Source organism: Clinocottus analis, unplaced genomic scaffold (assembly GCF_023055335.1).
Source record: "Clinocottus analis isolate CAN_PGR_092001 unplaced genomic scaffold, fCliAna1.0.p SCAF_4, whole genome shotgun sequence".
Lineage (NCBI taxonomy): Eukaryota > Metazoa > Chordata > Actinopteri > Perciformes > Cottidae > Clinocottus > Clinocottus analis.
The window spans coordinates 14,343,881-14,369,899 of NW_027176153.1; the positions used below are offsets into that span (position 1 = coordinate 14,343,881).

Sequence of the window (26,019 nt, forward strand, 5' to 3'; positions counted from 1 at the left end):
ATAAATGTTCCATTAATATTACAGCTTATACAGGGATATATCAGTCATACTTGCATTGATTGACAGGATTGTCTTGGAGCAGTCAGACTGCGAGGCCAGACCGGACTAGTAAACGGACATTGGGGACAACTGCTTCGGGCCCCCAAAAACTCAGTGCCCCCAGACTGACAGACTCTTCGATGGCCCCATTTTCACTGTTTTTTTTTTTGTCGTTTAGATTAATTCAAGTAAAACAATGTAATGTACCACGAAAGTACAATATATTCTCAAACAATAAGCATTTTAAGGCTGTTCCTGCAGTTTTCATCTGGAGACCATCTTGTCTCGGGGCCTTGTGTCAAAACGTTTGGCTAGTTATGTCTTTAATGTGTGTATTGGTATGGCATTGCACATACTTGGAATAATTAGAAGTATTAATAATACTTTTTGTATCAAGTAATGTGATAGTACAATTGCTTGTAAACACGAGGGGCTCTTGACACATTAAAATTGATCTTTTAAGGACCTGTGCTGTGTTTACTGAATGTAACTGTTCAACGTGTTTCGTGGTGAACGTGGACCGCTGACATCCTCCAGGAAAAGCAATCGAGCGCGACTCCCTCGAGCATCCTGTCCTGAGAGCAGACGAGGGGCAGGAAGATGGCATCCTTCGACCAACCTGGTCCTCCAACACAGGTCGACATTCACGCCACTAAAACATGTACCTCTCGATGTCCAGATACGACAGTAGACTTGTATAACGTGCTTGGACGTCGTGACCCCTTTGAGTGTCTCCACGATACGTTTATAACGGCTCTGCTAGCTTAAGTTAGCTCGCTCGCTAGGTTAGCTAGCATGTTGGCTAGCTCCAGCAACGCTCCAAAAGTTACCCCTCCGACATGCTGGCGTTAACAAGTTGACACGAAAGGGCCAAGATAACGTTATTGCGCCGCATCACAGATTGCCATAACCCCCTCTGCTTTCCCAGTCCGCCTATCCACCTTTAGTCTTACCTGCTGCAGTTAAAAAGGTCACCGTCAGAATGGAGCATTGCGACATAAGTTTAGTAGGGGACAGCTTCTCCTACACTTTTCCTCTACGTTTGAAACCTCTCTAAGTGCAGCAAGCAGATCATAATCCGAATGTGCAATAAGTATCCAGAATTAAATGTGTTTAGTTCAAAAAACATCGTTCGTATATTGATTTAACTTAGAGACTGCTGAAGCAGGGGAGAAAGTAAAGTAAGGAACTGAATTCATGATTGTCATGTATGCTTACATTCCAAAAATAATTACTCAGTTGCTGCATAATATGAGTGTGTGTGTGTGTGTGTGTGTGTGTGTGTGTGTGTGTGTGTGTGTGTGTGTGTGTGTGTATATATATATATATATATATATATATATATATATATATATATATAAAATGTACACAATTATTAGCATTAAAGTATATTTAAAGTATCAAAGGTAAAAGTACTCATTATTTAGAGTGGCCCATTTCAGAATTGTGTATTATATTTTTACAATAAATATGAATATAGTAATGTGTAAATTGCTTTATTGTTGCAGCTGGTAAAGGTTGACCCTAGTTTGAAGTACTCTATATTATTTTTTAGGATAAATAAGGCATTATTTTAACTGATGATAATTTGTTTGTTGATTGTGTTATTAGTCTGAATTTGCAAATTAACTAGAACTGAAGATATTAAATTAATGAGCTGGAGTAAAAAGTAAAATATATAAGCATTTAAGTACAAATACTGAAGAATGCACTTACATTTTGTACTTCACTTCTATACTTGAGTAAATGTCCTTTAGTTATTTCAGACCACTGCTGCTATCTAAACATTGCTGTATCAAACCAACGACACCTCTGTTCTCCAATAGATGGCAGTCTTACACAAGTGTTTTGTTTATCTTCTCAGCCTGGCCTTCCACCTGCAGGTGATGCGGCAGCTCCCCCCAGAGAAGCACTGGTAAGGACTCAGTCAATATACATTACTTGACTCGGTAGGCATTTTCGACTAATTTAACAAACTGATTTCAATAAGCCTATTTGATATAAGTGCTTATTGCGTAAATAAAGAAGGCTTGTTCATTTAATTTAATCTCATGTTACAGAAAACCTTGTTTTTAATCACTACAGATTTCCCTGGTCAGTCTGATTGCACTGATTGTGTGCTAACCTGTGAAATCTGCTGCTGTAGTGTTTAGTGAGAAACTCTGCAAACTCTTGGCAACTGATGACGCGTATTTGAGAAACTGAGGGTTGTTGTTTATGATCTAGTGACTTAAAGAAGTTTGTTTTAATCAACAGACTACTTTTCCTTTGCTGGTGTGATGATATTACACATTCCTCAGTGAGACCAAGTGTTTCAGGTTTCCAATTAGCAGCCAGTCACTTTAGCACTTCACTGATGTCCCCAAGCCCATAATGAGAGTGTACTTTATGTTCCTTGACTTTAGAGAGTGAAAACGCATGTCGGAAAGCTCTGTTTGAGAAGTGGTTTCACAGTGGCTTTAATCATGTTTTGCAATAAAGTTTTACCACATAACTTTGTGGTTTTTAGTTCAACCCATTGTTTTTTAGTTTGGGTCATGTCCCAAAGATGGGTCTTTTTGTCAATAAACTGTCTAAGTCACACAGCATGCGTTTAGTTTGGCTGCGCCTGCAAAAAACAAAATGAGGTTTCCTTAATTATTCTTTAAGATGTTGTAGAAAAGTAAAATAATGTTGTAATGGCACTGCACTTTAAGTATTGCTTCATTGCTGCATCACACAAGCATCAGGATATGGGGTGGCCTTAAGGGGAAAATGAGAGTGAACCAACAACGCCACCTTGAGAATTACACCCCAGGAAATATAAGCTTAACAGCCTTAAGATATGTTTTTAAAATTGATAAGGCTCACAGATTTGTTACTGATATGGGACACAGATCATATTATTTATTTTTTTATTAACCAAAGTTTAAAAAATAATAATAATAATCAAGGTGAATAAATGGAAGCCAAAACAAGCAAAACAGAGGCAACAAATATTCAGCAAAAAGCTAAAAAAAAACAACAATATGGAACATATGTTTTTGTTCCTCTTTCAATCATTGTCTCTAAAGTTCTCTGTCCATGTTGTGAACACATGCAAAGCCAGTAACATTTAATGACAATAAACATCAGTTGTTTTCCAATAATGTGTGAAGGAAAGTGTTCATTAGACATTGCTCGGCTCAAGTGATGACAACGATTATAGTCAGAAGTTCTTGCCAAGTGGGATGGAATACATAACAGGTATATTCACTGTCCTTGTATGGGCACTGCATACAGGTTATAGGAGTGCTGTATTGTTCAGCCTACATGTCTCAATGTCATTCACCACCATTCACTCTTCATCCTCCCCCCATCATCCCTCCATGCCAAGGCTAATTTAATCCTGGGGTTATTGATTGTGGGAGCATTCTCCCAGGCTTTCTTTCAATTTACTTCAATTTCATCATCCCAATGCGCTTCAAGACTGCCTCCTCAAAAAGGGAAGAAATTCTTGTTATGAGGGTCCTGATTCGAGACTGGTTGACAAGTCTCCCCGTGCCACCACCCTCACTTCCAGCCCCTTTTCTCCTTTCTCTTTTTGATGAGCTGCTCTTTCCCAGTTAAGTGGATTATTACAGTAGGGATAATTCTTGTCACATGGCATTATTTGGATGAGGTGAATAATTGAAATTTATGTCTGAAAGGATTTTATCTGGATGAGAGGAAAGGGAGTGCTGGCAGGGTTGGGAGGGCAGAGAGAGAGAGAAAAAGAGAGAGAGTGGTGGTGGGGAGGGTGCGCGGGGGGGAGTGCACACGTTTGTATAACATTTATGTGCACATGTGCATGTCAGACAAGCCAGTGTGTCAGGCTGGGGACACCAGTCATGTTAACAGGTTCTGACTCACCTCGCCCAGATCAGCAGGCACTGGCACTCGGCATGGCGTGGGCTCTCCTCTGTGGCAAGAGGGCCCCGCTCAGGGGCCGGTGCCACCGTCCAGGCCAGAGGGAGAGGCCTGGACCTGCAGAGGAAAAAGAAGGCGGGAGAGACTGTTTGAGTGTGTGCTCCGCGGTTGACCGGTATACCAGTCGCAGCCAGCCGCTGCTGTTGCCTCTAGCCCTGCTCTTTGCTCCGGCTCACTTGGTCTCCGTCTACACCCCCTCTCTCCCCCTCCCTCCCAACCCCCAATACCCCCTCCCACCTTCCCCTCATCACAACCCCTGCTTGTCTCTTGCCGGTGTCTCCCCAGTCTTTGTGCTCTCTCCCCGCAGTGACGCCCTGTGCTCACCCCTCGTCTCCTCCTATCACTCTGTCCCCATTGCTTTCACATCCACACAAACGCGTCACAACAATAATTGTGTGCGCACAAAATCCCTTTGATCACATCATTTAGAAAACAGGGTCAGTTCTGAAACAGTTCAGGAAGTACGTCAACATGGTAACCAGAAGCGTAGGGAAAAATGTTCAGATGAGACTAAACATTGTATGGGATTGAATTTATATGTTGTATTTTTCTCTTCACAACAGTTGCATTAATGCATTTGTCTTCTCAGAACAAAATGAAAGTTAATTGCTTGGCTATCATACCCTTGTTACTAACAGATATGTCTTTCTCAGAAACTGTAGTCTAGTTTAAAAAAATACATATGGGGAAAAGCGAAAGTATCTTGTCAGTGTTGATATGGATAGATTATTTTCTTTATTTTTATTTATGTCTAGAAAATAATATTTTCAAACCTTTGTTATAATTGACCATGAATCCAAAAGCCAAATATGCTCTGTTCTACTGAAAATCTATGACAAATCATCACACAGCGTGTCCCTGATTGTCATTGTGAATTATAATGCCTCTAATTCTCCACACTGAAAAATCACAGGCCTCAAATAAAAAGGTCTGCAATTGTGTGTGTGGGGATGCAAGCGTGTGGTTTGCTTATGCAGGAGGTGCGTCTGTAACACCTCTGTGTGCTCATGAGCATACATAGTGTTAACTGTGTGTGTGTGCGTGTGTGTGTATTTAGGTTTGGGGGTTTTAGTACAGCAGAGGGAGGGTGGTAATGGGAGGGGAAAAAGAATTGTAAGAAGAACATCCCCGGTCTCACAGCAACTTCAAAAGCTCCCCTTCCCCAGGATATTAAGCGACTGTGATGAAAAATTTAGCAAGCGTTAAATAAGCCGCTTTGAAGTGATCTGTTTTGGCTCAGCAGTCTCCAAATTTCCGTAGCCCCTCTGCAATAGCCATCACACTATAGAAAGGGGGTAAAGGGAACAGTGTTAAGTGCTGGAGTTGTGGGGGACCTGGCAGGATGGCAGAGAACGTGCCAACCATAATTGGTTCAGCCAGCGAATTGAATGCTCCCGTCTCCTGTTGTCTTTTTCTGTCTCTTTTTCTCCTCGTTTCACCTCCCTCTCCCTGACGGCTCCTCTGCTGAACCCCACGAGTGGCAGGCAGACAGATGTTCGACATATGTTGGCTCTAAAAAGAGATTATTTTTTTCTTCACTTATGCGTGGGAGTTACATAAATGTAACACATTGGCGATACCAGGAAGTCAGAGGTTACTCTCAGGTCCTGACTGTACTATTTTTTTTAATCCATAATGACTTCCCCCATGGAACATGTGTTGGTTTTTCCTTTTAACACCAATCTATCTTCTGTGTGTGTGTTTTCGTTACTGGATTGTATGACTTGAAAAGAAATTTCCACCGCCATAAAACAAAAATAACAAGAAGTTAACACCTCTTATTTGATAATTCATATTTCAATTCATTTCACATTGATCACTTTCAAAACCATTTTTTTTATTTTTTAGGACTGCAGGTTTCAACACGCCCCAAATTAATTATTGGGGCAGAATAAGAAATGGGAGCCAGTAATGAGTTGGGTATGGTAACTCCATTCTGTCAAGAAACTAGCCTACCATTTAGTTAGTCAGGGGAACCTTCTCTGAGATTTTCCTTTTTTCCTCTTTGCTCATTACTTTAATTGTAATTGTAATCCTTTATTGGAGCTGTCTGCAGTAAAGGAGAGTTATGGTCCGAGTGGGGGCGCGAGCCACAGAGATATTTCATGATTATTGGAGAAGACGGTCACTAGGTGGCAGCCACTAGTTCGGCCTCGCTGTAATTACTGGGTGGGAAGTGATGGCGAGAAACTGTGTGTGTGTGTGAGTGTGTGAGGGTGTGTGAAGAGAGATTTTTCAGATTGTAACACACTCCTTAAAAGAGAAAAGTCAAATAAATCTGATCACCTGCCATCTCGCAGTCAATAGATTCAGTATCCTGTCACATTGACTGTAAACATGCTGAACGCTCTTTGCAAAGGCACAGAACAAAAGGCGTGCGTGGAAAGAATCAATCTTCATATTTTTATGTTTAATTTCACATAAGTAAACTTACCATGAATGTGATCCGAAGGCTGTATTTCACAGCGAGGGCTATAACGTAGAGTGATGTGGGATACGGGGGATGACACAACCGCTATTGTGCATTATTTTTCATGCCAGTAGGTTTGCTTGTGAAACATCTGCACGGCACTGTTTGTTTCAGTCGTCGTCGAGGAGTTTTCTTTTTTAAACGCTCAATTCTCCGTTTCTCAGCGCAACATTCATTGTGCATCATGCGCTGTTTGTTTCGGTGGTTAATGATACAGGAAGGGCCCTCCATTTTTATTGTTGCTGTGTTGCACTTTTCCCCCCTCCTCGCCCAACCCGGCAGCCAACCTCCTTAGAGGACTCTGTATGAATTCTCACTGTCATGTCCAAGGACGAGTGGCGCAGGGTCAGCTAATTGCTTTTATGATTATGATTTCACGTCAGATTTATCGTGCATGCTCGGAGCACATCTTCCAGGTCCTGCCGACGTTGCTGGCTCGGATGGGGAAAATGAGTTTACAGCTTCTGGCTGTGACTTCTTATTTAAGTGCAGGTCACACTTTTTGACTCATTAGAGTTGAACGCAGAGGGTGAATCACACAGGCTTTTCCTGTGAAAGCCTCTGTTTTTCTAGAACACTAAATGTACTTGTTTTCTCATGTTTGGCCGAGGAGCATTTATTTACTTAGTCTTTGGCATGTGCTAAAGTTTGGAGGTCACTTACGAGTGAGGAGCGACAGACTAAAGGATATTTAGTTTTTTCTGTCGTTTGAACTTTTTACAAGCCATAAATCTCTCATGTTCATTTCTTTTCACAGATGATATCCTGACACTTCTTCCCCTCATAGTATGACAGAGTTATCAGTTGACTTCTGTTTGATCTTTAGGACTTTTTTAAAATCTTTTCTTCTGATGGTTCCTCCCACCTCGAAAAATGATGAGCCCAGATGAGTCCAACCCATTTTATACATTTTGTTTATATCATGGTTTCTGCCTCATGTGCTGAGCTCCATCTGCATTGCTCACCCCGACAATAGCGTCTTTATCTTTGGGTTTTGATGAGAGCATTGGAAATCCTTTAATTCACTGTAAAGTTCATGGTAAATGAAGAAGAAGCTGTTGTCACTGTGTGTCATTAATACGCATATTTTATGTAGATACCAGAGTCTCATGTTGTGGCCTGTGGCTCTTTGATTTGTTGCACTAATTTGACCTGGCTCTGACCTTCCTGGCGAGGCAGTGTGACTAGTGACAGATGCAGCTTGGGAATATGGTTGAGATAGTTTTCCAATGCAAAGTGGAACGTTAAAGCTAGTTTTACCCAAAGTTCATTTTGGAGACACATGCAAAGTCTGTGATTAAGCCAAATTCAATGAACTATAATGAATACTTAGGGCTTTATTTGAAGGGTTTTAGTCTCAGCAACTACATTAATGTAAACAGCATGGTAACAGAGCTGTAATTTCCTATTCTCCCACAATTTAGTGAACTGTCATAATATGTTTACTTAAGCAATGATAGAAATACGACACCAGTTTAATTACAGCGCAGTCATTTTTCCTCAATATACTTGGGAAAGTGGCCTTATTGAGCCGAGCTTCCTTTATACTCTGTATTCTGCTTTGTAATTACTTCAGCTTGATTTACCGTCTTTTCTTTGTGTTTACGGTTGTAAACTGCTCGAGTGAGTAACTTGGTCTGAGAGTGGCTTGTCTCCTCGCAGCGAGGCTGGAAATCTCCCGATGAATCTGAGATGTCTCCGCTGTCAAGACTGCTCACATCGCTCTCAGCCTCCAATGTCACTTTCAAGGCATAATTACACAAGTTGTGTTGATTAGTATGAGAAGCAATTACGCTGGCTTTCCGCCGCAAATGGAGAATGTGATGGCTCTTGATTGACAGGAAGCATCCTGGCTTTAATAAGTAAATGACTATGGTAATTCAGGTACTGAGACCCTTTGATTTGTCAGCATCTTTCTAATTTTTGTGATGTCCTCTGATTTTAATGAACATGAATTTGATTGAATCCCCCGTCATTTCCCCGTGCATGCACCCATCCGTCTGTCTCTCTCCTCTCTGACCAGCAAGTGCTCTCACAAGGGCCATATGCCTCCGCTTTCAGAGCCACCCTAAACAATCCTGCTGCCGCCGCTGAATTATTTCTCTCTGAATGAATCCAGTGTGTAAAAATAAAACGAGATTAAATGAACAGCGTGCAGTTTTGGCACACTATTCAAAATGCTTTTTAGCACATCACGCTTTTCACAAGTGTGGGAAATCATAGGAAAAAATATTTGTAATTGACACTTTGGGGAACATTTTTTTCTCTTTTTATCTGGCTTCCCAGTAAGTTATTAGCTGTTAATTTGTCGGCAAGCTCCCCTACAGCGCCAGATATTTGTTCAAATGCAGGGATCCCCTCAGTGCATTTGTAACTACTCTTCTGAAAATGCTGCCCTGTCTAATTATGTAATATAATACTGCCTTTTAGGCAAGTTTCTTTTAATTGAATAATATTAGTTCTAGCTCAGCGTAAGCTATTGGTACAGCGATACTTGAAAGAGCTCTTTATACTGTATAAAATACACAGTAGTCTACTGTAAAACGTAGCTAAAACTGAGTGCCGTTGGCTAATTTTATAGAAACAGAAGTCTTATCAATTTGAAGCATTTACACCGTGATCTGTCTGCTTTAGATTTCTGAATTGAGGCCAAACATTTAAATAATGCTGAGATTTGATTGGCTCACCCCTCAGTCTCATATTTCTTTTTTTGTTAACCACAGTTGGCCTAATCAAGTAATTCCCTGTTTGTCTTAGTAACCCCCTATAGAGTCATACATGCATAAATATAATAAAATAATTTGCTCTTGCACTCCCTAGCCCAGCTATAATTTATATGGATTGAATGAGTGCTGCATTGTGGAAAAGCACGAGTGGACCAAATGCTCGTTTGTCACCTCTAATAAATGTTGGAATGTAAATTATGAAGTTATGCTTCAGATGTAAATGCACTTTATTCCAGTCCTTTAATGTAAACAGCCCACTTCAATACATTAGGGGGGTAGGCGGAGGGGGATTTGACTTAGAATTTTGACTGTTTTCATAATCAATAATAAACACAAAAGAGCCTAGATGGGGAACGTTATAACATATCTGAAGTCTAGTTCATAAATTATTGCATGAAAGCAGGCTTGTACACCAAAAATGTAAATACATTAATGTTATTAATAATGTAGTGACTAATAGTTCTATCAAGACTGTAATAGCAGTTTAATGGAATATGACAGCAAGAATGTATTACACTTCTTACATTTAGATGGGACCTTACATGACATTTATCAGGGATTTCTGAAACAATTTTTTTGATTATTTTGTTAAGTTAATTGCTTCTCCCTCCCCCCCTGGATGTCTTCTCTGGGAGAGGGGCAAAAACTGGTAATGGATATTAATTAATATGTGTCAGTTTTCTAGGTTTGATTAAAAATAATGAAAGCAAAATGCTAATGGGATTTCTGAGTTTCTCTGTGTGTGGCGCCCTGAGATTGTGGCTTTATCTGGGGAATCTGAAGAAAAAAAGAGATAGTGGGCTACCCTCCAGGCTAAAATGAAAGTGACAGAATACAGAAACTGAGATAAATTATCTTAAAACCCGCAAAAATAGAGCACTTATGTGAAAACGTTGCACTCTAATTAGCCTCACTTTAGATGTGTGATACAGTGGTGCGTTGTCTGTAAAGTTCTCAGTGTGTCATAAAGAAAAGTTAAGACTTGCGTTCAAACCCACTGCTCTTCTCAGAATGACGTTAACCTCACCTACAGATGAGGGACTTTTATTTCTGAGTGAAAGAAACACGGGAAAGTTTCTGTCCTGGCAGCTTACTGTGATGCGTTTCTAATACATGGTTGTTTGCCAGAAAAAGTGTTCTTGGGCCTTTCATTTAAATGAGACGTTGCCCACGCTTCTTTAAAATTGAGCTCCACTTCACTTGGCACTGATTATAGCAGGACGTCTAAGCCTTCATCCGTCGTCCACTAGAGTCAGCATGCAGAGACCGTGCCAAGACTTCTTTGTGTCTGTATGCAGTCTTCAGCAGAAAGAGCACTTTTAAAAGCTATCATTAAGGTGGGGCACAAGTGTAGACCAGCAGTGAAACAGAGGCTGGCACAGTAAAATAGCAACCATAGCCACTCGCACAACTGACAATTATCCAACACCTGGACGGGCTCCCCTCCCTGGCATGTGCGTCCTGACTGTCGACTTCTTGTTAATGCAGTGATTAACAGGAAGATTGCATTTGTTTTCCTGTGCAGCTCTCCTGGCAGCTCTGCTCTGCTTTCTCTTTGATTAAAATAGTGGATGAATGAATGCATTGTGGCTCTGTGATGAACTTCCAAAGAAATTGAGAGCATGAGATGGTGGAAACGGACAAAACAAATAGGAGAAAGGCTGCGGCCTCTTTGTCACGTCCACATTGTGGGGTGTTAAGAGAGGTATTGGCCGGAAATCCTGTGGAAAAAGAAAACACAAATATAACTCCATATCTGATTTCTTTACTGTAACTACATGACTTGCCTTCTGTCCGTCCCCCCTTGCATCTATTAGATTACATCATGCTCCTTCCATACAATGTGAAAACAAATTTTAGGTGTCATGGGGACGAGAAAAAGGGGCTTCGTCAAACAGCCTGCACTTTTGAAATGCAGAGAGTGGCTTTGTCATGTGTTTTCTGTGTCAAGGTCGGCAGAAAATGTCAGAACAGGTGCGCGTCTGCTGCTGTGCTGCTTGCCAACTCAGCCCCTTTGCTGTAACACGCCACCCCGTGTGACATTATAGTGGTTCACTGTGGGTCGTCTCTTCTCCTCTTTCTTTTGGAGGAGCCTGGCAAAACATGTATTTTCCCTCGTCGCCACGTGAGTTGATGAAGAGTTCAGATGGGTGTCGATGCCTAAAAATTCTGACCACTGCTTCTGATTGTCACATAGTCTCAAAAAGTATGGGTGCTGTGTGGGGGTGACGTGCAACGTTCCTTTCTGATTACTCCTTTTTATTTTTCTCCTGCTGTTGTGATCTGATTAAATCTTCCCATTTTAGGAGACATTCTTTTGAAGGGGAGGGAACCCATTTTTTTTTTTTTCCTTTGTGGTTAATTGATGTTCTTGGCCTAGTTAGGAAGGAGATAGTACTATAAGAGCTTTTTTAGAATTACAGTGTATGAGAGAACGTGTTTTAAATGTAAAAAGAAAAAAAGAAAAACATGAATGTACTGTACTGAATGTACTGTACGGACGTTGCATGACATCTGTGATTTAGGGCAGAATAGATGTTGTGCTGATCTATATCATTGTTATGTCACATTTATTTTTTACAATCTGCATCAGCCAACTATGTTGCAAAACCTGAAAACTCTGTCTGAACTTCTCAGAAGAGGTGGATTATGTTTAGGTGAGTCACGAATCCAAATGTCACACATGCTTTTGTCACTTTACGGCATTTTATAACCAATGAAATCTCCAGCTCGTTGCCTACCTGGCTCAGAAAGGTTGAAATGAAGCCTTATTATTCGATCTGACGAGCTGTCTTGTTTATATCCTCTCTGGCATCAGGTTAAATGAGAAGAAAGAGAACTGCTACTTCTGCGACCCTGATGAGTGTTGTTTTCTGACACTGTCAGCACCGCACTCGTCTTATGCTTGTCCTGTTCCTGAGGTTAAATTCTTACTGGCAGCTGGAAGCCTCCAGAAAAGGAGAATTAGCCAACATTTTTCTTTGTCACTTTGTGTGATCAGGAACAGACTCTGCCTGCTCTCTTTCTCCAAAACCAAACGCAGACTTACCGCCCTGAGTTTTCTCCCTCATTTGATGGTGACTTATCTGTGGCTGTAGACGTGTGGCCCACTGGTTTGGTGAGTGTGTCTAAATGTTTCTGACAGGTCTCAGTGAAAGACAGGCCGCAAGGGTGAACTGCCATGCTTTCCTGCCCCTGTTGACTCCACCCATACCACCCCTGACCAGTAGATGGTGATGTTAATCTTCTCTGGCTGCGCCCCTGCCTTGATGCGCCTCCCTTAAAGCCTTCCTTCTCTTCTCCTTCTCTCTGTGGCAATCTCTGAGGGGAAGAGGGGTCTCACCCCGTGTGGAGGGTCATGCCACCAATTCCTGGCCTCCTTTGAAGACCATGAAATCGCTGATCCAAGACGCACGATTAGTGCATCCAGCCTATTGACTGGAGACGGGTTGACGCGCGATTATAATGTCACTGGAATGTCACAATCTGCCTTGTTGTCTTTGTGAGCGTGCTCTCATCCGGTGGCACAGTGTACCCAAAGAGGAATAATTTGATCAATAAAAGGACATGTCTTTATTGTCACTGGCCTCTCTATTCTCGTTTTATTAGTCAATTTGGCAGACTGAAAGGACAGCACACACAACTGATGCCAACCCGCTGCATTTTCACCCCGGCTCCCTGTTTCATTCACCTATCGCAGGGCTTCACTTCAAGTTGCTTTACTGTGTGTGTGTGTGTGTGTGTGTGTGTGTATTTCAGGGTGTGTGTGTGTGTGTGTGTGTCTTTGGGTCGGTGCTGCCTCAGTGAGACGAGCAGTTTGGATCAACAGAGGAGGATAGGCTTGTCACTGGAGGTTGCCCGTGATGGAGGCGGCTCTTCTTCTGACACCACAACACAACTTCTGTGGTGTGTCGCTTGGACACAAGCTTCACGTTGTTTGCTACTGGTGCCGCTTGCGCTTTGCCTCAATCAACTAATTGAATGTGAAAGGCCTCGATGATATGAAGGACAACACAAAGAACGGTGGCAGTTTTAAGAAAAGCCTTTGTGTTGGTTTATGCGACTGCGGCCGCTTACTTTTCCCATTTCTTTTAACAAAGAACTTTTCAACTCACTTCATTTGATGCAAAAATCTATTTCATGATTTTAATAATTTATTGAACGCAGTACAGTTTTTTTTTTTTTTTAATTTTATGTAATGATCTTATAATATGATTTTAAGTGTGTAAACGTGTTGTCTTTTTAAGAAATTCAAACAAGCAGTCAATGATGATGTTTTTAGTTGTATTTTATGAAATAATTTTGTTCACGTATAATCCACTTTATGAGCAGTTATTCCAGTGTGTTTGGTAATAATTGTGACAAAATATATAAAAGCACACGCCGTTGTTCGCCACAGAAGGCTTTCATTGACGTTCACCTCAATACAGTTTGTGTATTTCTGTATGTAAAATAACCAAAATATAACTTTAATCAGGAGAAAATAAAAGTCAGCAAGCAAAGATCAGTGATCAACATTTATATGCAGATTTCCACTTTTATTGTATTTAAAACCTGTTTTCATGCACTTGATTTTAATTTTTCAACATAACTTTTCATACGCAACACATTTTAAAACCAAAATGTAATGCATTGCTGGTCTAGAGTTGCACTCTCTTGTCTTAAGTAGCAGCGTTCCCCATACTGAAGAGAACTGCTTGTCACAGAATGTCATCATTGACTGTAAAGAAAAAAAAGAAAAGAAAAAGAAAAGCTTCGAATTACAGGAAAGAGGCACTGCATTAAAGAACAAAGGAGATCGATGGCAGTACATTAAATTTTATGCGAATGAAAAAAAAAAATCAACTAATTAAAATTGATTACTCCTGCTTTGTAAATGTGTTTCTGAATTAAATTATTGTATGAAAACATTTTGACCAATCGAGGAGCTGAGGAAGTATCCATTACTGGATTGCAGCTGAGAAGGGGCTTGAATGTTTTGTGGTGGCTAAGTAGTTTGTTGTGCTCCGCTGCGACTCCCCTTTTGCACCCCCACTGCTAAAGTGCCATGGGTTAATCTCTGATGACCCTCATCTCTCATAGCAGCTCCAGAGTCATGGTTTGGGCCTTTTACCTGAATTAAAAGGAATTTGTGGGCTATGTACTGTAAGTATTTTTGTCCAAAGTGGCTAAAAGTGAGGTGTCACTGGCGGAGTCGCTGCTCTTTAGTCATTGGGGCTCTCGGGGCCCCGCTGGGGACATCCTTATCCAAACAGTCATCTGTCTCGCTAGTTTAGCAAGGGCAACCCCAGGCAGCACGACTGACGGTTACACATTAAGAAATGTCAGACTCTGCTTTGTACCGTATTTCTCAAGATAGTTTTGAATTGGCTGGATGCCACATATTTTCCCTTCAGTTTAGATCTCACAGGAATAAAAGAAATGCTTTACTTTGTTGTTGCATCATCTCAAACGACCCTGTTGTCTCTTCGCCCTGCACTAGAATGTCTTTGTTTTTTCGATCTTGTTTGTCAAGCTCTTGAAAGAATTACTTCTAAACGACAACCTTTTTTAAAAACACATTTTGTTTTGTTTTTAGACCTATCAAAACTTAAGTTTACATTATGAAAAATACATCATCAATCATACCCAACGTATGGAATCATAAAATATGTCGCGACAGGTTTGAAATATAATTTTAACCAGAGTAAAAAAAAAAAGTCTTTTATTCTCCAAAAGAGAACAGAGGAATGAAGCGTTTTTACAGATTCACGGTGTCCTCGCTGGATTAAATGATCTTTAGCCCCCAGTTTTCTTACCGCTGAACCTACTCAACTTTTCCATGTTTGTGACGACAGAGCTGTGACAGGGAAACACTGCTGAATGGAAAGTTTAGTCTGTACATGCAGTGGACTTGAAAAAAAAGCTTGATTTCCGTCCACCAACCTCCCTGCCCCCATCCCCTTTACAAAAATTGCATAATGCTCTTTTGATGTCATGATTGTAGCCTTGCCCATGGCTCTCGCACTGACACAGATACAACGCTGTCTGTTATTTTTAAACAATTACAAGGCAGATGTCAATGAAGTTTTCCATGACCCTTTTTCATCTATGTTGACTCTGATCTTTTTAAGTTTCAAAAGTTACAAGCATTCGATAAAGATTGACCACATTCACAAAAGAGAAGAAGACACACAAAACCATACTACCGGATTTACCCTTCTACCTATTGTGTACCTATTACTGTTTCAACAGATGTAAAAGTAGGTTTTAATTACCTCATAATTTGTCAGGGGAAGAAGAAAAAAAGCCCATGTTTTTCCCATACTCCTTTTTATGAGATTTGACTGAAGTTGAGTTTCGGTAGTGGTTGTTCATTTAGTTTTCTCACATTGTAGCTTCTTTGAAAAGCACTGCCCCAAAGAGAAGAAGACACAAAGACACAGAAAGCTCCTTTTGTACAGTCATTGTCAGAACGGTTCAGCTCCAGCGGAGCCGTTGAAGCTCCTGCAGTGTCTGAACCAGAGTGGATGTGGAAGTTGAGCTAAATGCTCCGGTCTGCACCTCACTTCCTGATGTCTCTCAGGGTCAATAATCCCCTATTGCTGCTCCCATGAGGCTGTACTTCCTCTGCTAAAGGTCACATCAAGGCGGGAAAGATGTCACAATTAGAAGGGCATTTAAAGCTGCTCTTTTAAAAAGATTAAAAAGCACTGCTGGCCACATCAAGCAGTCAGGCGACTAACGGAAACACAATAATTGCATTAAAACTTCATTCCTTTCTGGTAGGGCTCTGGTATCAGAAAGGTATTGGGTTAAGTCATTTAAGACAGCTGCCCCTGATAGCAAATCATCCATGAAAGCACCAAATTAATATAGAGCTTCATTTTTTGCCGTCTCTCACTTTCTCTTGCTTTTGGTCCTCCAAATGTGTGTTTGGGGGGGAAATCGGAGACCAGCCTAACACAATCTTTGTTCATGTCTATCAGTCTGTTATTATATCAGGGGCACTTCCCCACAAATGTACAGGCCGGGGCAATTTGGAATGAATTGATTCACACTGAGACTGAATCCTATACTTGCTAATGATTTCCTTTTAGCCCCTTCATTGTACCCCCCCACCCAACTTCTAGTTCCATCATGCCCTTTGACTGTCTCCATTGTTGCAGACAAAATGTGTTGGTATATCTTGTTGGGGAATAGATTATATGGATTGAGGTGTTGCTAAGAGCATGGGAATTTATTTTTCTGTTACAAAGGAAAAAGCTGATGTGACTCATTGAATCATTGTAAGATGAGTGTAATGCTTTAATCAAAAGTTTAAGAGATGCTGAGAGTAATTAAAACTGAATCATTTCTTAAGAGCCGTCTTTTAAATCTAGTGTGGTTCAAATGTTTATTTCAAACACTGAAACTGAAGGGAACTTTAAATATTGAAACCAGCCAAAAGAACCAATCATAAGGCGTACAGTGTGTTGCGGTTTCTGTATAGCAGAGTCTGAATTTCCCAACTGCTCAGATCCTGAAACCGCTATAATGCACACCTGCAAAATAACCATAGGCCTTACTGTATGTTAAAGTTAAGTGTTATTACTAGTTAGAGCAAAAATATACAACTGGTTACATGGATTACCTCAGGCATCCAACCATGTGGTTCGAACATAATTGGATTTTATACTCATTTCTCACAATTTAAGTTATCACAATTGTAATTTTCAGACAAGTGCAGAGCAAAGTCTTGTCCAATTCAAACTCAATAACATTTCTCTAATCTTGTCCGTTCATCAACTTCACTCTCTTTAAGTGTGTTGGTTAATGTTATCTCTTCCTATGATTGAGTTTCCCCCTCTTTTTCGGCTTTACCTGACACTCTATTGGTTATCTGGTTTGTAAAGATTATTGCTCTTAACATGGAGCACTTTGATGCATTAGCAGTCAAAGCTTTACAACAAGCTTTACAAAAGAGTTGTGGATTTAACCAAAAATTATTCACTAGTTTTTCATAAGTAAGAAAATTCTCGATTTGAATTAAAAAAAAAAAGTTTTTGTTATTCATACTGTTGTCCATAGCACCCCTCTAAAAGCCCAGTTGTGTGCTACCTAACACTATAACTGGGATGATCCATAAGTCAATAACAAGACAAGACTGAAATCTCTGCAATGTGGTTATAATTGATTGAGATGTCTGGGTGGAACTTGTGCAAAGCATCTATGTCATCTGCTAAGAAGTGCACTTTTCCTCTCCCTGAAGATCTACCACTACAGTTTTAACCAAATGGACAGTCGGCTCATTAGCTTGCCGCTGAGCTAGCTGCGGTCCTTACTAAGATGTCATACTTATGCCTATTAACATTGACACAATTTTCCTGTCAATGTTGTGCTATTGGACTTTTAAGAGAACGTAAACAAGGTTTGCTCATTCAGCATATTCTTCCTCTATTAGGCCGTTACCTCTCTCAGGTCCTAGATCACTCTGTTATTTACTGGAATAAATATTCGAATATTAGATTTCAGTGTGTTTATTATCTCTGGTTTCTACCTTTTACCTCAAGTAGTCTCATTGGCTCACCTACTTGAGCAGTAAGAGCTTTGCTGAGAGCAGAATGATTTTGTCTTGTTATCAAAGTGGATATTTTCTCTGTGTTTTGACTGTATCTTTTGGCCCAAAACATCAGTTGGGGTTCACCATGCAAATGGTTTAATCCGCTTGTCACAATGAAGGTTCTGGGTGACTGACTTTAATAAGCCCTCAGCATATAGAGATGCAGGAAATTCCATACCCCTTGCGTAACCCATATGTACATCAAGGTCACGGTAGTGTCACAGTGAAATGGCAAATTAGTATCTAAATAAATTGTGCTTGCATCTCCTGGGAGGAATCTGGCACATTTTTGTCTAATTCACTATTGAAGTTTCATTATTGCATTCATCCTAAATTAGACCATCTTAATGGCATAAGTCTCTGGATGCTGCATTGTATTTCCATGTGTTTATCTTTGACAGAATAACAGTGTTAATACGTTACTTTTGAGCTTATGCATCGTCGTCTAAAGACAGGTCAAATATATTTCCAGAAGTTCCAATAAGTTGCCTGTGCCGTGATCCTCTACTGTACTGTTTGCTTGTCACAGAAACCTAGCTCCTAATGCAGCCTCCCTGCCACACCTACCGCTCGGACAAGTTTAAACTGCAATTCTTTTGGATTGAAACCGGTTCATAGTATATGCAATGCATTACCCAAAACGAATTACCACTGGCAGGGCGCTCAATCACTTTGTATCTTTCAACACTAAGAGAAAAGAAGAGTAATCAAAACCTTTCAACCTATTAGAGGGATGACTTTTACAATTGAATCACGGGGACCACAGGTGCGATAATAAGTCATCTAAACCTCCCCTCCAGTGTCTTTCCCCTTTCTCTGTGTTCTTACATATTTATCTATTTTAGGAGGCGCCACTTCATGGCGCCCACTCCAAATTTATGTTTTAATGCCATTTGAGGATGATTTTTTTTTCTCCCTCCAATTCTTGGAAATGCATACTGGGGTGGAAAATTAAGGTGCATCTCGAAGGAAAACATAATAGAATCGATGAACGCAGTGCACTTAAAACTACTGATGTTCTGATGCTATTTAACGTTCTAGTGCATTAACGTTTCAAGTCATTACAACATTCAGGCTGGGTGATTTGATCATGGCAGGTTTTTAACTGGAAGAATTACAGAAGTTTTCAGCCTAGGATTCTCAAGTTATTAGATACAAATGATCACCTCTGCATTAAGTATAGATTTTCTTCCTCTGCGCACTTAAGAATGGAAGTTTGTCTTTAAGAGGGTAATAGCAAATTAAGCTCCATACTCCATTTGTCCAGCACTCTTGATGGGCTAATTTTATAACTGCTGATTTGGTCATTCCCCACATTTAGCTGGAAAGTGGTCAGGTGGTCTTTCTCCTCTCTGCTGGGTGTGGGGTCTTAGAAACAACTATCAAATTGAATCCATTTATGATTTTGTCTGGGTTTATAATGAACCTTTTTTCTCAAGGAAAGTCGAGACAGTTGTTTGTGCTGTTGAAAGCATCATTTTCCTGAAGACCATATCCTCTTCCTCTCACATTATCTCATTATTAGGAATTAAATCCCATGTATCTCTTTCCAGATTACCACTGCGGTACAATTTCTACAGAACCCAAAAGTATGTCAAAGTCCCTTGGCCACCAGAAAAGCCTTCTTGAAGAAAAAAGGTGAGAACCATTTGATTTGCTCTTGCTTTATGTTGCATGAAGCCTTGAAAAATACAATATATATTTGTCCGAATATTGTATCAACATTATAATCCATATGTGTTTGTTTACAAAATGTGGTTGGCTCGGGATGCACAGTGTTTTTTTGTTTTTTTTAGGTTGGCAAGATTAGTCTATACGGGTCAAAGGTTGTGGCTGTAGCTCTTTGCCCTAGGGGTCTAACAGGGGTCGATTTAGCTTCAGAGTGCATGATTCAGCCCCTGTGAATAAATGACACACCAGTTGGGATGCTCCTTTGGGTTCAGGAAAATTAATATTGACAAACTCCCTCTGCATTTTCAATGGAATTATCAATATTGCCTTCCAGCATTTTAACCCTTTTACTTAATTTAACTGTTATCGTAAATTTGAGGCCTGACACAGGGAGGTTTCTAAGCAGAGATGGTGGAATTGTTTGCTGGCTCTTCGGTTTCTTTGCAATTCATTGAGATTATTTCTGACACATTGTTTGTGCAATAAAACTCGCAAAAAGCTTTATTACTCTGAACTCATTTAAGTCGGTTCAATATATAGCGGCGGTGGAAATGTGCAGCGTTACGCCATGTATTTCTTACATCGGCCTGTGGCTGAGCAGAGCAGAGAGAGCATGTGGCTTTATCTCAGATGAGCTCTCTGTGGTGAGTTTATTTCAGTTCTTTGCAGTTTACGCTTCTGTACTTGGGGGACTGTACCTCTGCAGTGCTGGGGGACTTTGCCTCCAGCATTAGTGTAGCCAAACAGTGAAAAGTGAGCCTAAAAGCTCCATGACAGGGGAAGGAAACCTGAAACCAAATCCATGGTTGCCGGCTGCTACTACACACATCTCATGTGGCTCTAATGACTCTCGATATCTTTTGAAATTTCTTCGTCTTTGTGTCTCATTATTGGCAACTAAGGCATGTTCATAATCTACTGTTGGATATCTCAAATGTAATAAGGCCTCATCAATACCAAATGATGTCATACTACGCCACATTTTCTTGCTACTTTCTTCTTTGTTGTAAACTCCACGGAGCTCCGCTATCCAAAATGGTTTGCTCTTACTGCACTTTAAGGCCATGAAATATGTATAACTCTTTAATGCAGATTTATTTTGGAAAGTCCGTTCCACTGTGCATCTAAACAAGAACCCTCAATTTGTATATGGGCATTGATCTCAGGGAGAGGGTAAATAATGAGAGACAATAGTGCAATGAAACATTAAGCACAAACTATATTTGAGTAGCACTCTGCAGTATTCATAGGATAACTCTCGACTCGCATGGTATAGTCACAAAGTGAACCTGGAAATGTTGTACGTTAATATTGAGCTTTCCTTGAGATGCTTCAGGAAACTGTTTCGACACATCTATTTCAATGTGATAGCAGAATTTATAAATTATTTATGTTACAGGAAACAATGTCAGTTAAAGGCTATGTTAAGGTCCACCTTGATCATTTCCGTTGTAATTATATAACTGAGTTTGATTTAGTAAACAAATAGTCTAAATAGAAAGGAGTATAAATCACGAGTCTCATTCTCAAATGACCACTTTTCCGCCATGAGAATGTTCATATGTTGACATAAAATAGTTATAGAACATGATCTGTCAAGATGAATGCCAATTCGGTGCTTCCTTTTCTGTCTCACTTGAGCCATATTTGACTTTTGCACAGAGGCATAGCAGCAGGCCAGAACTCACAGTTCCCTTGTTTCTGTACCCAGCATGGATTGTCCTCTCAACCCTTTGACCTAGAAACTCAATCATCCTCCTCCTCCCACTGTCACCACAGCAAATATGTCAGTCTTAATTTCTAATACAGTTTAATGTCATATTTATGTAAATACTTCTGGATTTTACTCTATATTAACAGCTAGAAATGTCAAAGCACACATAAAATGAAACAATACCATCTCCCGGTAGAGTGGATTTTAAATTGGATTCCTCTTGCTGCCAGTACTTACGCTGGACAGCTGATGAAGGGGAAAATAGGGCCCACTTTGATTGCATGTTGCAGAATCTTTACACAATAATCCCGCTCCTGCATATTATTTCCCTGCACATTTGAGCCCTAATCTGCACTGAAGGATGCCTCTCTAGTTACATCTTTTTTTTCTAATGAGATCCTAATAGTGTGGTTTATTTCAATATTCATTGAAAAATATAATTTTCTGTTTTCCTTCAACTGTCAATTTGAGTGTATGAATTGGCAATTATGAAGTCCAATATTTCTCACTGCCCTTCTTGAGTCCTTGTTGAATAAACTGGCTGAAATATTGAAACTTTGTCACTTAAATCTAATATAAATCAAGATTTAAACCCAGATGTTTTTTTTCTTCTTTCTTTTGTAGAGGAGACGGGAAATGAGTTGCATTTAAATTGTCTTGCAGCCGTCTTGAAACAATTTTGCTTTTCTTGTTCCTTGCCAAGATCGAGTACATTTTATTGTGTTTGAGTGAAATATAATGTGCTCCAGTCTCGTCTAGTGAATTGTGCCATCTATGTCCTCTACAATTAACGGATGTAACAACTAAAGAGCGCTGGGCCCCATTTCAGCACCATCATTAAGCCCAGACAATTAGCAGTTGCACACATAATTACAAAAAAAAAAAATCAAATTCACAGGACAAAGTCAACAACATTTTCCACCTTTCAACATGTCACTTTGACCGTGGCCCCTAAACTGACAGCCCTGTGCCGCTCCCAGATTACCAAAGTGACTGCAGTTTGTTTGGGAAAGTAAACCACAAAGAGTACACATAGCTTACATTGTTGCATTACACTTTAATACAATATTAAATGCATTACAGGCACAGTACATTCTCTGTCAGTGTGACATAAATGATAGCTTGACTTATTTCTTTTTCATGCCATCCCAATTGTTATTGAGTTGAATAAATAATGCTAATAGATTTCACCCTGGGTAGAGGGCCAGTGATCGAGGGTCACAGCGAACATAGGTAGGCTGTTGGTCTATTACCATACCTGGTTTGAAGGTAAGGCTAAGGTTCATCATCCCAGATATTAATAGGATGCGGTTTGTAAGTGGGGTTATGTGACTCACCTCTCGGACAAAAATGACAATGACCAAGGCCTGCATAGAAGGTAAAGGGATTGATGTGGTTATAAATTACTCCACGGCGCCACCTAGCCTAGGCCTTGCCTACTTTGTCATCAGTACAAGGCGATAAAGAAGGGAAATGAGAGCAGAGTCCCCCTTTTTAATACATAAATGAATACTGAGATGAGAGTGGTCATTATTTAGGGCATGCAATTTTCAAGCAGTTGTACCGAACCAAATGACATGTAGAATCTCCCTTGCCAGCACATCGTGAGAAGTTGAACTTGACTTCTTAATAACCCATTGACCTCCATCTATTTATGACCCCCGCCATGCCATTTTTTTTCTGAATACGATATCCAAAATGTAAGTAATCTTCACTCAAGGACAACTTCATAATTCAAGCCTTGGGACGACAGCGAAAAAGGCATTCACCTTTTACCGCCCAAAATATTTTAGTAAGCAATTTCTATAATTGGCTGTCCGGTCTAGGTGTTGACCCATAAAGTCCAGAAGTGCCAGAATTGGAGAAATGGATTTAATGTAAGAGCCTTGCTGCCTCTTTGCCCTTTAAAAATACCCAGAGAATATGAGACACTGAAAATAGAGCTGTAAATAACCTGACGAGCAATGGGTTTTCCTTTAAATAAATACCGATCAGGTTTATGTTGAAAGACAATAGAAAACGTAGCCCAGATATGCAGTTTACAGTATTTATAGCTGTAATATCGAGGTGCCAGCACCGTAATTTCATGCCCCAATGAGAATGGCAAGGTCAAAGCAAATGCTTTGGCTGAGCATCTGCTAATACGGTGACTCATAAACAGGCACTGCGTGTATCAGGTGCACCAAATAATACAGTATAATGAAATACAGAATAGCTTTCCATTATTGTTCTTTTTTATGGTGTCGTCATTAGGTGTAATTTATGTCTTAAAAAATTCATCTCCCCACACGTTGATCTGAAATGGGGGTCCAGGGGTCATTCCACAGGTTTTGCAACTCATAATAAATTTCACAATCCCTTTTTTGTCTTTTCCTTTTATATGTAAAACTCACTTTCACCTTGTTCCCTTTTCTTTTGGATCTAAGGGCTCTTTCATTTGCTGTTGTCCTTCAGATCAGAGAATACAACACAACTTAGCAAGCTGTAATTTGACTAGTAAACAGCCCTAAGAATTTCCATGTATTTTATTACAAAAACCTTTCATTTGCTGCATAAACAACATCAAAGATGTGAACAGCCATTACGGTGTACATACATTAATGCTCTATAGCGGCATACATGTGGATTTAAAAATAAAAACAGATTTCAAGGTGAAAGGAGAAAACCTGAAGCGTGTTTTTATTTCTTCTCATTCAGTGAAACTGAGATCTTTGCATGTCTCACTCAATAGTCTGCCACCGTGTAGTCTGCTGTGGTCAGATGAATCAGGAGTCCAGGGACACATTATTGCTTATTTGACAGTGCAGTCTGACTGCACAAACTCAGCACATGGCGCTCACCACTTCCTGGCACTCAGGACCTGCTGTAGACTACAGGCCGGCCAATATTTGCCTTCAATTATTCAACCATTTTCATGGCCATTTGAAGTCCTCTGAGCATTTAAATAGGTGACAGGAGGGACCTCCTCTTGGCATAAACTGTGTGGTAGATTATCAAAGGATTTCTTTCTGCTTTTGGGCTTTGAGTATAGGTTAGAACGGTCATTCTGATCAAGGTTCAACCAGCGATTCAGATTCTTCAATTGGAAGCCGTCATTTGATTTTGTTATGGCATCTTATCCACCTTTTAAAGAAAAAGGAAGGAGGAAAGTTCTGCTTTACATGCGGACACCGTTTATATTAATAATACTCCACAAGGGTGGTATTATGTGCTTCTCTTCTGAAGACCACTCTGGCTGTCCGTACCAGAGATATCAGGATCTGGCTGTGCTCTTGCTGATAATGAAAACGTTGAGTCATCTACTGAAACATTGCAACGGAACCTTTTCCAATTGCTCGATTTCTCTCAAAGGATGGAGAAGGCCTATTCTGAGCACATGTTAACTCTCTAGATCCTGAGGGAATAGTTCAAGTAAAAGGCTCTCTTACAAAGAGAGTTTTCTGTCAATAAGCAAGGGGTATGGATGAAGGAAGTAATGTGAAGATGTTAGGCAGAGACGCACTGCTAGTCCACGATGAGCAAAGACAACATCATGATTTAGATTTTGCAGATTTTTCCTCATAAGGTAAATCATGCTCATCAGTGTCGAAGAATTATGTATTTAACAGTTTTGGTTGTTTGTCTTCAGCTTTCTCCTAATTGTTTTTCTATGAATTGGTTAATATTGTTTTTAAATGTAGTTCATCAAAAGTTGTAATTATTTTCCTTTGTTTAGACCGAGTCGCTCATTAAAAGATGAGACCCAGAGCAATGGCAGCATATGGCGCCTGAAATAAAATCCTTTCTTGCCACAAAAGGAGATGTTCATATTAGATTTTTTTTTTTCCCCCTCCCATCAGATTCTCCATCAGGGAGCCCTTTGCAATTTAATCATCACTAAAATCATTAAAAAGATCTGAAGATTAAATTATATTGGCATTTGCAAAATTATGTAATACATTTACATTACAATGAAGAAATTAAAATAATGCATTTTCGCTGTCTGGGGTGTATGAAATCTCCACATGGGAAATATAACTGGAGAAGTGGACAGACTCTTATTTTCTTTGCCTTTGGTGGCAGTTAATAGGCGAGCAGAGTTTCAGATTTCATTGTGTGAACCTTTCCTCACTATCTTCCTTTGATGGATGTCCCTGAAACAGTAAATCTCAGTGGAATTTCTGAATTATGAAATGAAGTATTTTTGAGAAGAGGGAAAGTAAAATTGAATGAAGATTTGTCATACTTTCTCTAAATTGTACTTAAAAGATTTGTGGGCAGCTTGGGAAGTATTTAAGCATACATTATGATAGCCGAGGAGCTGTTAACACGCCGTCACTGCACCCCCTCTGAATGTCTTAAATGTGTGTGTCTTGATTCCAGGGCTGACGGATGAGGAGGTGGAGTTGGCCATCCAGCGCTCTGGCAGCACAGAAGAAGTCCTGCCCCTGAGCCCTGTGTGGCCCCAACGTCCACCCCAAGCACATCAGCTGGCTCTTGCACCACACAGTGAGTGCACACAACCTTTTCTCCCCCTAGATACCTGGTGCATATAAATAGTATTAATATTTTATGTGCATATTCTATGTCTCACCGGAAAAAAAAAGTTTAATTTAAAAATGTAAAGCCCTTTTCAGGTTTACCCAGAAAGAGAGAGATTTTCCTTTGTTTTTTTTCTTCTTTTAAACCCATTAAATAGGATTATCGGCAGCTCACCAAATAGCAGGATCTTAACTAGTGTTATAGACATGTCATACAAATTTGCCTTGATTGTGAATTCAGATACATGAAGTCTCTTGCCATTCTGTTTGGAGGGGTTCTCCACTGGCAAGACCCCACACCCGCAACCTGTATCTTTATTACCTCAGGAGGTTATGAGTGCTGTCCACTGATTTACCAATGCAGAATGAAG

At 40.1% G+C, this 26,019-nt stretch overlaps 1 protein-coding gene across 3 annotated transcripts in view; it reads left to right on the forward strand.

Annotated features, from left to right (window-relative positions):
* Positions 1 to 549: 549 nt before the first annotated feature.
* The window catches only part of pex14 (peroxisomal biogenesis factor 14), a 43,621-nt gene continuing 18,151 nt past the window's right edge, over positions 550 to 26,019 (forward strand). For all 3 annotated transcript variants that reach the window (XR_011079467.1, XM_068596760.1, XM_068596761.1), the window contains exons 1-4: positions 550 to 675; positions 1,904 to 1,954; positions 19,297 to 19,381; positions 25,491 to 25,616. Coding sequence is in view for 2 of the 3 variants with exons in the window: in XM_068596760.1 (XP_068452861.1) it covers positions 640 to 675; positions 1,904 to 1,954; positions 19,297 to 19,381; positions 25,491 to 25,616 (298 nt within the window). In the remaining variant the exon portion in view is untranslated. The remainder of the gene's footprint in view (positions 676 to 1,903; positions 1,955 to 19,296; positions 19,382 to 25,490; positions 25,617 to 26,019) is intronic.